This window comes from Cornus florida, unplaced genomic scaffold, assembly GCF_030987335.1.
Source record: "Cornus florida cultivar Cherokee Brave unplaced genomic scaffold, ASM3098733v1 CherokeeBrave_3.0.0_Hap2_Chr02, whole genome shotgun sequence".
Taxonomy (NCBI): domain Eukaryota; kingdom Viridiplantae; phylum Streptophyta; class Magnoliopsida; order Cornales; family Cornaceae; genus Cornus; species Cornus florida.
The window spans coordinates 18976754-18990403 of NW_026775572.1; the positions used below are offsets into that span (position 1 = coordinate 18976754).

The 13650-nt window shown below is 36.0% G+C and overlaps 1 protein-coding gene and 1 non-coding gene across 2 annotated transcripts; one reads left to right on the forward strand and one right to left on the reverse strand.

Annotated features, from left to right (window-relative positions):
• The first annotated feature begins 2861 nt into the window (after positions 1-2861).
• On the forward strand, positions 2862-9010 carry LOC132295757 (proline-rich extensin-like protein EPR1). Its single transcript, XM_059794048.1, has 4 exons — positions 2862-2874; positions 3685-3732; positions 3816-3820; positions 5029-9010. Exons 1-4 carry the CDS (start codon positions 2862-2864, stop codon positions 8761-8763), a joined length of 3801 nt encoding a protein of 1266 aa, XP_059650031.1. The 3' UTR covers positions 8764-9010.
• A 191-nt stretch (positions 9011-9201) lies between these two features.
• On the reverse strand, positions 9202-9288 carry TRNAS-GGA (transfer RNA serine (anticodon GGA)). The gene has a single exon. It is a non-coding gene; the product is annotated as a tRNA-Ser (tRNA).
• Between the last annotated feature and the right edge of the window lie 4362 nt (positions 9289-13650).

A 13650-nucleotide genomic window follows, 5' to 3' on the forward strand; every position in this document is an offset into this window, starting at 1 on the left:
TTGTTCCTTTAATTATCAAAAGCAAGCAAAATGCCTCTTTAAAAGTCACCAAAAGTTAAGAAGAACACAATTACTAATTTAGCCTTACTTATTAGTTTATTATAATAAATCAAAATATCTGCTATCATGAAATGACCACTTTGCCCCTATCTCTTTCCCCTTTCATTTTTTTTCTCTGTTTTTTTTTTTATGTCTCTGCTGTCTCTCTCTCTCTCTCTCTCTCTCTTTTCTTCGCCACCCACCATCGCCACCACACCTCATCTCTCTTCTCCACTGATGTGGCTGCCCATCATCCACCGCTCAGTCTCTCTCTTTTCCACCTCAGTCCGTATGTGTATATGTAAACGTATATGTATATGTATATATATATATATATATATAGGCGCGGACCATGACCAAATTTATCCCTTCATCATTGAAATTTCTGTGTGATGGGAGAGAATAAGGATCACTGCTCTTGAAGTCCCTGACTACCAATGTTTACATAGCGCCGCAATCAATGCCCAGAGGAGGGAGCATACCCGATGAGGCCCTCGTCGGTGACGACCGAACCGGCCACCGTGATGGAGGTGTGGGTTCCGTGGCAACCAGAAGTACTTCGCCGTCAAACCCAGTGAGCTTCAGTTCAACCAGGAGTTTGAGTTAATTTGATGATTTTTTGGTCTTCGTGTTTTGATTCCTTGCTTTGATTTTGTCTGGAACTTACCATATTGTCGCTACATTTGTGTTTATAAGTTATACATAACTATATCGACGGTTTTTTGCTTTTAATTTCTACATTCAAGTTGAAGGTGGTCTCTTTCTCCCTATCTGTGATATAGGGTTTCATACATTTTACTTCGTTTACTTCTGTTTCTCTGGTGTGTATTTCAGCTGAGAATGAATAATTGAATCAAAGAAAGTTAATCTTGAGAGCTTCAGTTATTTGATTTTTTTTAACCATTGATTTTTCCATACATGACCCTCTCTCTCTCGAAATCTGGTTTTTAACTGAGAACTTATTCTTTATTGTTCTTCAACTGACAGTTTATACATTGAACCTGGTCAATATATATATATATTTTTTTTGTTCTTTTATATTGTTAGGTTTTCCTTTCAAAGTGCTGACTTGTTCATTGGGGTCTTCAGTTGGGATCAGCGTATGTTTGGGGAGCAAATAAGCATGTCTTTAAAGATGATAAATGATAATTATTCTGTTTCTGTATAGCTTGCTTTGGTTGAGAAGTTTGAGATTGTTCTCATAGTTCTGTGTTTTTTTTCAAAATTGTATTGGCTTTACAGGTTGTAGTTATTGCCTTATTTCTGAAGTTGATGCCTTTGTAGGAGTGGACTATGGGAGAACCTTTGGGGCTGTTAAAAGTGATTGTTGTGCAAGGGGAAAAATTAGTAGTCAGGGACTTCAAGAGTAGTGATCCTTATTCTCTCCCATCATACAGAAATTTCAACGATGAAGGGATAAATTTGGTCATGGTCCACGCCTATATATAAATATATACGGAGTATATATACACATACGGACATGGATGAGGTGGAGAAGAGAGAGAGAGAGAGTGGGTGATGGAGATGATGGGCAGCGACATCAGTGGAGAAGAGAGATGAGGGGTGGTGGCCATGGTGGGTGGCGAAGTAAGTGAAACAGAGAGAGCAGAGAGATGAAAAAAAAGGCAGAGAAAAAAAAATGAAAGAGGGAAGAAGATAGGTGCAAAGTGGTCATTCAGATATTTTGATTTATTATAATAAATTAATAAGTAAGGATGAATTAGTAATTGTGCTCTTTTATTGGTTGGAAATTAATTTTTAGTGCCATTTAAAGAGACATTTTGCTTGTTTTGGATAGTCAAAGGGATCAACTTATTTCAAAAAAATAATTAAGGAGACATTATATAATATTGGTATAATATAGGGGAGTATTTTACACTTTTACCCTTTTTTTTTTTTTTTGGGTGCACAATCTCAATTATTAATTATGCCCATTTTAGGAAATAATGCAACCACAATTGCTCTTATCCTCTTTAATTTAAATCCTTAAATAGCATGTAAATTAAAGTTCTTATCCTGGTATACAAACACAAAGCAACACCTACTATGTTCCATTGGTGCCTTCAAATTTTCTCAAAAAAACAAAAAAAAAAAGGGTACAAGCATCTCAGACAGTACTCTGACATAAATAAAAGTAAAATCACATTAAATTATTACTTTAGCCATAGCAACATCATTTTATGTTTAAGAAATAAAATGTACCAACTGCAAAACATTGGTAGTCTCAAAATTCATGAATTTAAATGTTCATCCAATGAAATCCATACAATTCATATTAGATACAGGCACATACCCATAAATCTAGAGAAGAAGAAGAAGAAAAAAATAATAAAAAATAATGACTAAAGAAGAACAAGATAGGGGAGAGGAACAGTGATAGTTGATGATCTCTGATTGATAACAACAGCAACAGCTTCAATGAAGACGACCACAAACTCTATGACCAATTTCAATATCTCTATGCACATTTCCAATTTCTCGATCACCATTATATATGTTTCAAATCTCTTTATTTTATAATTGTTTTCTTCTAGTCTCCACATATGAACAGTTTTGAGAGAATAATAAAAGATATTTTTTTATAACTGAATTTTTAAAAAACTGAACCAACCAAAAATTTTTGTACAATTTTTTGAGAATAAAAAATTATTTTTATAATTGCAAACCAAACAGGCTCTTTATTTATTTGGTGATTGTTCACCATCTCTCTCTGAAATCCTATGCCTAATCAAATATAAAAATAGATATGTAATAACAACTTTACCAACAATATCTTTATTCAAATAGTAATGAAATTGGGTACTACACATCCACCAAGTCCCATGGCGTCAAAAAATTGATGGAAGGGGAGGGCAGCTACAAGAGGCTTTATTGTTTTGGGACTTTTAGAAGCACCCAATGAAATTCCAATGATAATCGAGTGAACCACTATCCCCAATTCCAAAACCTACAGCAAGATATCAACTGGCAATGGTGGTGAGGTGGTGGGAAGTGGCCGAAGATAAAGAGAGAAAGTACGAGTGAGGGTGAGGGTGTTGGGTAATTAATGGGTGTAATTTCATCTTTTTATAATTATGCTATTTTAAATTAAAAGGCATTAAAAAAAAAAAAAATGACAGTAAAAATGTTAGGTGTTAATGACAGAAAAATGATTTGAAATGTTAATGATAATAATTTTTAAAAGATGTTTGAACGTGATATTTGGCCAAATCTGAAGAGTTGTCAATGAAATTAACCCAAAACTTTCAATTTATATTGATATCACTTCTATAAATCACTTTAATCAAGGCTTGAAAAACTTTTATAATGATATTTTATTTTTAACACTCCCGGCCTCCATTTAATATAGGAAACTTTAACTTAAATACACAGTTGTCAAGACAAATTGTGAGTATTAAAATGATCCATTGCATCTTGCAAGCAATAGATTAAGCAGGGTTTGTAAGTGTGAAAAATATGGTATCAAATAAAAAATGTGATATATAACCAGTAATATGCATTTAGGCACACAAAAGACAAACTATGTAATAGTGGTAATTAGATGAGAACAGAGATGATGAGACTTGGAGTTACATCTAAGATACACAAGTCCACATTTACGTATTATTTTGGAGTTACATCTAAGATACACAAGTCCACATTTACGTATTATTATAGTACTTTTTCTTGTTTTGATTTATAATGACCACCTATGTTTATAAGTGGAGAATACAAATATTTAACACATGAAAATTTATAGATATAGATATTGGCATGATGCATGTGTTGGTCATTAGATAAGGTGCGATATATTATTAATTGTCTCTAAATCTGACATTTTATGCAATGTGGTAGATGAACACCATAATATAAAAATTAAATAAAATATTTTTAGCTAAGCAATGTCTCACAGCCTCTGTATATGGCTTATGGAGGGTCTTTTCTTAATATAAGTGAATAATAAATAAATGGTGATATATGTAAACACAACTGTGAAGGATTTAGAAAAGGATAGAGAAGGAGGAGAAAATAGACTGGTTAGTAAGTATGTTGGCGGAGATAAGAAGTGCACTATCAAGATCACCTTAATACTCTTTTTTTTTATACTCTCCGTATTTTTGTGGATCATTCACAATTGTGTTTAGAGATGTCACCATTTATTTATTATATACTTATATTAAGAAAAGACCCTCCTACAGATGGGAACCAACATCTGTGGCATTTCGAGTAATGAAGGCGTGGCATCTTCCTCAATCCTTCACCCGCAGTGATCCCCCTTCTTCCTCTATGCAGATGAACGATGCTCTGGGGGTTGACCTTAGCAACATTCCTCTGTCTTAGAGATGGTTTAAGGGTGGGATTGGGTATATTTTGTTGGGCTGGACTTCACTAGCCATGTTTTGTTTGATCTAGGCCAACTTTCTGTTGGGCCTTCTCTTGTACAGTTATTCCATCCAATAAATTACTTTGCTATTCAAAAAAGAAAAAGAAAAAAAAAAAAAAATGAAACAGAATCTTGAAGCAAAATTATCTTTACATTTATAACAGAAAATTTTATTTAAATTACTAAAAGAACTACAAAAAACTATGCACAATAATAAAATTGGTATTTTATAATGCCCAGTTGTTAAAAGGAAGACTTGGTCATAATCTAATTTTAGCTTTGCTAAATATGTGTCCAATTAAGGGAAAACAACCTAAATCTTAGCAGACATAGTCCGTACAAATATGAGAACCTTCAAAATTTTAGCCAATTTCCAAATATTCAGGGGCTAAAAATAGAGGCCAAGGTCCATATAAATTCCACCAATACTCCCATGCATAAATCACAAGCAGCCTTGGGCCAATCCAAGGTGGTGGTTAGATATTGCTAACCATCTAAACATGAAGGTCTCAAGCTGCTTTCTTATTTTCACTTTTTTCTTCTCCTCATTCTCATCATTTTCTTTGGCTTTAACTGATGTTGAGGCATCCTATATTGCGCATAGACAACTTCTGGACCTTTCCCAGAACAAAGATGAGTCTGGCTTTAACTTTGATCCTAGCTTAACTTTTGAAAACCCGAGGCTCAAGAGAGCTTATATTGCTCTTCAAGCATGGAAAAAAGCTATGTACTCTGACCCTTTCAATACGACTGGAAATTGGGTTGGTGCGAATGTGTGCGCCTATAATGGTATACTCTGTTCACCGGCACGCGATGATTCCAAATTGAAGGTTGTTTCTGGTGTCCATCTTAACAATGCTGACATAGCTGGGTACTTTCCGGTTGAGCTCGCGCTCTTGACTGATCTCACCACATTCCACATAAACACTAATCGGTTTTGTGGAATCATCCCGGATAGTTTCTCTAAACTTCAACAATTGGAAGAGCTTGATGTCAATAACAACCGTTTCGTAGGTAAATTTCCAAATGCTGTTCTAGAGTTGAATCACCTTTCTAACCTTGACATTAGAAACAATAATTTCGAAGGGCCAATTCCAGCAAAACTCTTTGAAAAGAATATTGATGTTTTGCTCTTGACAAACAATAATTTCACATCCAAAATCCCTGATCAATGTGAATGGAAGTGTGGAATATATCCACCTCCTCTGACACCATCAAAGAGTTATACTCCACCTCCCACATCTAAGCCACCAACATCAACACCACCAACACCCACATCCCAAGCATCACCTCCTCCGACTCCATCAAAGAGTTATACTCCACCTCCCACATCAAAACCGCCAACTTCAACTCCACCAACCACTTCATCCCAATCGTCACCTCCTCCAACACCATCAAAGAGTTATACTCCACCTCCCACATCCAAGCCACCAACATCAACTCCACCAGCCCCTTCATCCTATGCATCACCTCCTCCGACACCATCAACGAGTTATACTCCACCTCCCACATCAACGAGTTATACTCCACCTCCCACATCAAAGCCACCAACATCCACTCCGCCAACCCCTTCATCCCAAGCATCACCCCCTCCGATACCGTCAACGAGTTATAATCCACCTCCCACATCAAAGCCACCAACATCAACTCCGCCGACCCCTTCATCCCAAGCATCACCACCTCCAACGCCATCAATGGATTACATTCCACCTCCCACATCAAAGCCCCCAACATCAACTCCACCAACTCCTTCATCCGAAGCATCACCTCCTCCGACACCATCAACGACTTACACTCCACCTCCCACATCAAAGCCACCAACCCCTTCATCCCAATCATCACCTCCTCCGACGCCATCAATAAGCTATACTCCACCTGCCACATCCAAGCCACCATCATCAACTCCACCAACTCCTTCATCCCAAACATCACCTCCTCCGACCCCATCTAAGAGTTATACTCCGCCGCCCACTTCAACTCCACCAAGCCCTTCATCTAAAGTATCGCCTCCACCGAAAGAAGAAAAAACTTATACTCCACCTTCCATTTCCAAGCCACCATCTTCAACTCCACCAAGCCCTTCATCCAGAATATCGCCTCCACCGGAAGAAGAAAAAACTTATACTCCACCTCCCATTTCCAAACCACCAACTTCAACTCCACCAAGCCCTTCATCCAAAGTATTGCCTCCACCGGAAGAAGAAAAAACGTATACTCCACCTCCCACATCCAAGCCCCCATCATCAACTCCACCATCAGAAGCCTCACCTCCTCCGACCCTATCCAAGAGTTATACTCCGCCACCCACTGCAACTCCACCAAGCCCTTCATCCAAAGTATCACCTCCACCAAAAGAAGTAACAACTTATATTCCACCTCCCATTTCTAAGCCACCAACTTCAACTCCACCAAGCCCTTCAAAACAAGCATCACCTCCTCAAGAATATAACACTTATTCTCCACCTCCCACATCCAAGCCACCAACATCAACTCCGCCAACTCCTTCCACTCACACATCACCTCCTCCAACACCATCAACGAGTTACAATCCACCTCCAACATCAAAGCCACCAACATCAACTCCGTCAACCCCATCATCCCAACCATCACCTCCTCCGACACCATCAAAGAGTTATACTCCACCTCCCACATCAAAACCACCAACATCAATTCCACCAACTCCTTCATCCCAAACATCACTTCCTCCGACACCATCAAAGACTTATACTCCTCCTCCCACTTCTAGTCCACCAATTCACACACCAAAGCGATCTCCTGTCCCAACTCCGTTTTTGACACCAGTTTCAGCTCCTCCTAAACCTGGCAAAGCATCTCCAGGTCCTGCTCCGACACGAACACCAATTTCAGATCCTCCTAAACCTGGGAAAGCAACTCCAGGCCCAGCACCAACTCAAACGCCAGTTTCAGCTCCTCCTAAACCTGGCAAATCATCTCCAGGCCCAGCTCCGACTCAAACACCAGTTTCATCTCCCCCTAAACCTGGAAAAGCATCTCCAGGCCCAGCTCCAACTCAAATACCAGTTTCATCTCCCCCTAAACCTATTAAAGCATCTCCTGGCCCATCTCCGATTCGAACACCAGTTTTAGCTCCCCCCAAACCTGGCAAAACATCTCCAGGCCCAGCTCCGACTCAAACACTAGTTTCGGCTCCTCCTAAACCTGGCAAAGCATCTCCAGGCCCAGCTCCGACTAGAACACCAGCTTCGGCTCCACCTAAACCTGGCAAAGCATCTCCAGGCCCAGCTCCAACTCAAACACCCATTTCAACTCCCCCTAAACCTATCAAAGCATCTCCTGGCCCATCTCCAACTAGAACACCAATTCAACCTCCACAGAAACCTCCTAAGCTATCTCCATTCCCAGCTCCGACTTTAACACCAGTTTTTTCTCCTCCTAAACGATCTCAAGCCCCAGCTCCCGCTCCAAAACTAAGTTCTCCACCTCAAAAACCTCCTACACCATCCCCAGTCCTAACTCCTACTAAAACACCAAGTTCTCCCCATAAATCTCCTCAACAGTCTCCTGTCCCAGCCCCAGCTCCAACTCGAACACCGGTTAATCCTCCCCAGAAACCTCCTAAGCCATCTCCAGTCCAGGCTCCGACTCATACACCAGTTTTAGCACCTCCTAAGCCATCTCCAGTCCCGACTCCTTCTCAAACACCCGTTTCTCCACCTCAAAAACCTCCTAAGCCATCTCCAGTCCCGACTCCAACTCATACACCAGCTTCAGCACCACCTAAACCATCTCGAGTCCCAACCCCTGCTCAAACACCAAATTCTCCACCTCAAAAACCTCCTACGCCATCTCCAGTCCCTACTCCGACTCATACACCAGTCTCATCTCCTCCTAAACCATCCCCAATCCCGACTCCTGCTGGAACACCAAATTCTCCACCTCAGAAACCTCATAAGCCATCTCCATCCCCAACTCCATTTTTGACACCAACTCCTATGCCTCCCAAACCCATTACGCCATCTCCAGTCCCAACTCCAACTTCTACACCAGTTTCAAGTCCTCCTAAGCCATCTCTTGTCCCACCACCGGTTCAATCGCATCTACCACCACCACCAACTTCTACACCAGTTTCATCTCCTCCTAAACCATCTCCTGTCCTACCACCGGTTCAATCGCTTCCACCACCTCCACCACCAATTTCTACACCAGTTTCATCTCCTCCTAAACTATCTCCTGTCCCACCAACACCCGCACAATCTGTAGCTCCTCCTCCTACTCAGACCGTTATTTTACCACCGCCTGGACCAGATGACTTCATTCTCCCACCAACCTTGGGCGCTGTATACTCTTCCCCACCTCCACCAATGTTCCAAGGATACTAGATAGTTCACCATTAACATTTTTTTATTTGTGCTTACCATTAATTTTAGCTCGAGAATATACGTACGTACAAAGTCACTCTTCAAGATGAGCTTCTAAACAACAGACAGTTATGCGATCTTTTCACCATTTGAATGGTTATTTGTAAAAGTTGTGTAAGAGTGAATTAAAAAGGTACTTGTGAATTCTTTCCATTATTACGTGGCCAATGTGTTTAAATATAAGTGTCTGTCTTTGTACACAAATTAATGTTTTTCCATTCAAGTCTCGTTATTGAATTTGGACGTATTTCCGGAGTCAAAATCTGCAGTATTTTTTCCGTGTCATCGCAATTAGGAATAGAGAATATATATCAAAGAACGACCTTACTGTTGGAATAATGGTATACATTGCTATTTGATGCATTGCGGTCAGTAACATCGGTAAATTGGGTGAAGGTACGGAAAGAGAGGGATTCGAACCCTCGGTAAACAAAAGCCTACATAGCAGTTCCAATGCTACGCCTTGAACCACTCGGCCATCTCTCCTACATAATAATTATGACCCCCAAAATTGAGTGAATAGCGAGTTATTCATATTAGATTATTGTTATTAGCTACAATAAAGCTTCAAAAGAACAAAATATAAAATTAAGAAAAGAAGCAACAATCATTGTCGGATTTATTCCGGATTCACTCAATAACAATTCAAATGGAGGAGCCTTTATAATCAACAGTGGACATGTGCACTTTCTTGGATATGACTTATGAGTGGCTAGTCATAATATAGACAAAAATATAGAGTGATTGCAATTAATTTCAATATTCAAAATTTAACCATGATCAAAAAATGCACAGATTGCGAAGGTGACAATGATAATTTCAGTAATAGAGAAACCATTTCAGTAACACTATTCTAGACAAATCAAGAATACCCATTGCTAGTCCATCCCTCTTTCTTTTTTCTTTTTTATTTTTGTTGCACAATCTCAAAATTATGCCCATTTTAGGAAAAAATGCAATCACAATTGCTCTTATCCTCTTTAATTTAAATCCTTAAATACCTTGTAAATTAAAGTTCTTATCCTGCTACACACACACAACAACTCCTACCATGCTCTGGGAGCCAATTTGTTCTTCCTCCATTGGTGCCTTCAAATTTTCTCCGAAAAAAAAAAAAAAACAGAAGTACTGCAAGCATCTCAGACAATACTCTGACATAAATAAAACTAAAATCACATTAAATTAGTACTTTGGCCATAGCAACATCATTTTATGTTTAATAAATAAAATGTACCAACTGCAAAACAATGGTGGTCTCAAAATTCATGAATTTAAATGCTCATCCAATGAAATCCATACAATTCATATTAGATACAGGCACATACCCATAAATCTAGAAAAAAAAAAAAAAAAAAAAAAGATTATGACTAAGGAAGAACAAGATAGGGAAGAGGAACAGTGATAGTTGATGATCTCTGATTGATAACAACAGCAACAGCTTCAATGAAGACGACCACGAACTCTAAGAACACTTTCAATATCTCTATGCACATTTCCAATTTCTTGATCACCATTATATATCTTTCAAATCTCTTTATTTCATGGCTTTCATCTTCTAGTCCCTGCGTATATACATATATATATGTGCGTGTATGTAATATGTGTGTATACAGTACCGGTAGCTCAAAAATGGCTTTTGGAAGACTCCATGGGGCGTACTTTATCTCCTCTTCTTAATATATGAAGCACAATTTCAGATTCACTGACAATTAATGTGCGGTGAAAACGACATTATATTATAAAATTTTGAACCAATCTTATCCTTGAGATATACTAGCATAAAAATTAGAAATAGATTAGGGTAAACAAAAATTAAGGGATTGGTTGATTTGTTACTCAAAAAATAATTTTAAGAATTTAATAAATTATTTTTAAAGAATTATAAAAGTAAGTTCTATGAAGATAAACAAGTAAGATTTTTATACATTATTTTGAAAATTGTTCTCAGAAGCAAGCCTAACTTTTTCCATCCAAATTTCTGTTTTTTTGTCATGTGCATTAAACCAATGACTTAATAATAATTTTAAATAGACAATGCAAGAATTTTAAATCGCTATTGCTATTATATTAATCGACAACACAGTAATTATGTACATCTATTAAATTCTCGATTTAATTATGATATTAAATATGTGTTGTATTTTCCAGGGGAATGTGTTTGTGAATATTGCACAGTTGATTTAATAGTAAATCCAAATCTTAGAAAGAAAAAAAATGGCATACTTTTTATTTTATGATTTCTCCGTGTGTTTGTATATATATTTTGCAAACAATTATTAAAAGTTTAGCATAAAATTAGTGAATCATGCATTGTGGATTTATGTGAATTTAATCATGGAGGTTTTTTTTGGGCATAAACATGTTTTAAAGAAAAAAATGGAAAAAAAGACCATTACAAGTCGGGAGAAAGATGATCCGAGTACAAGAACAAGTGAAGAAGAACAGGGACGAACCCATGTTGGACTGAGGCCCTGATTTATTTATTAGTATGCTTCACCATTTTTTTCATTCTGATATATATATTTCCACTCAAAATTTCGATTTTTGATTCGTCCTTGACGAAGAGAGTATTGATTCGTCCACGACGAAGAGAGTATTTCGTTCCAAAAAAAAAAATTGTACAATCTTTAGTTATGTGGTTGAGGTTTTTTAGTTTGTGGTTACTATATGGTCGAACATATTATTAAAAGTTTAACATAAAATTAGTGATATAATATATTATTAAAAGTTTAACATAAAATTAGTGATATACTGATATGCGTTATGGATTTATGTGAGTATTTATTATTGAGATTAAAAAAAAAAAAAAACATTGAAAACGAAACCTTCACAAGAAGGGAGAAAGATGCTCCGAATATGTCAAAGAAATCAGTGGTCGGAATACCCTAAATTGTTAAATTTAATAATTTGAAAACAACACAGGGAATTCTATTGTGCAATTGGGGTTATCAAACCTTATCAATCTCTAGAAATAAATAAATAAATTGATGATTCTAAAAGCATTTATGTCAAATCCCTCCTTCATGTTACTTAGAATTCTCATTGGTGGGGTACCACCCAACGGAAATAATATCAATTATATCATATTGATTGGTTTGTTGTCCATTTAAATAGCATTATAATTATTAAAATGAAAGAATATGATTAATTTATATCAACATTCAATATTAAAGAGGCTAATAGAAGGGGATTTTGTTGACCGTTCAAAATATTGTGGATGTATGTAATTGTTTAAATTTTTAAAAAAGATAAAAAAAAATTAAATTATTAAAAAAAATTTAAAAAAATAAAAGAAGAAATGATGAATGAGACATCTTAAGAAATATATTATGTACTTTTTTTTTTCTTTTTAATTAGATAAAAGGAAGAGAATAAATTCATAATTTACTACGTTATATAAGAGAAGAATAAAGTTTTAATTATTTTTACTATTATATCTAATAATATATATAATATTGTAATTTATAAAAGATAGTATAATAATTTAAAATTTATATTATTAAAAAAAAAGATAAAAAAAAGAAATAATTTATATTATTAAAAAAAAGAAATAATTTATATTATTAAAAAAAAAGATAAAAAAAAAATTAAATTACTAAAAAAGTTTAAATAAAAGAAAAAGAAGAAAGGATGAATGAGACATCTTAATAAATATATTATGTATTTTTTTTTCTTTTCAATTAGATAAAAGGAAGAGAAAAAATTCATAATTTATTACGGTATATAAGAAAAGAATAAAGTTTTAATTATTTTTACTATTATTTCTAATAATATATATAATATTGTAATTTATAAAAGATAGTATAATAATTTAAAATTTATATTATTTGGAATAGTATCTAATTTAAAACATCTATTGACTTATTTTCTTTTTTTTATTGACAAATAAAAACTTGTAAATGAGAAAGTATAGATTATTCTTCATATTCTCTTTTCTTTCCTTCTATTATTTAATTAATTAATTAATTAATTTTTTCGTCATAGCATTCGTGACATCTTTATAACGTGTTCTATATTTTCATTAAGGATATAATTTTTTTTTCCCAAAAAAAAAAAAAAAATAAGGATATAATTTCAAACAGCAATTTTGAAAATAAAACAAAACGGACCCCACCTGACAATGATTTCACTCGAGTGTCCCATATCAATTTTATACCCCGTCGAGTGAAGGTTATGCAGTGGGGCCCACAGTACAAAGCAAGCTAGGAGAGGCTAGTAGTGTAGGAGGAGCAAGAAATTAGCCGTTGAAGACATAATAAAATTTTCACTTTTCTTTTGGAAAAAATAAATAAAAGAGAAGACCGCAAGGCGATTCAAAACTCAAAAGCGCGGTGTCCATTAAATTTCAAATCTAGATGAGATCTCAGCCGTCCATTCCTCATCTCTGTTCCTAAAACCCCACTCGCAAACAATTTTCAAAGTTATAGTACGAATCAAGATCGAAGCTTGAGAGAGACACAGAGATGTCAGAGTTCAAGAATCTAGAAAGAAGTTAGAGAGAGAAAAACAAGAGAGAGACATACAGAGTAATATAGTGTGTCTGTATATTACTATGTTGAATACATATATTATTGATTCAAGATCCAAACCCTAGAAAGAATTCGCTGAAACTCTACTCAACAAAGAAATTTCAGGTACTCCAAATCCACATTGTAGCATTTCTTGTTCCCAAAATTTTACTTTCACAAATTTTTTTGAGAGAGACAGAGATTTGAATGCATTCTTGAAGCAAGATTCAAACTTTAGAAAGAACCAGCTGAGACTTTACTCAACGAAGCAATTTCAGGTGGTCGTCAACTCGGGATTCTCTTTCTCACTTCCTCTTTCAGGTACTCCATACCCACATCT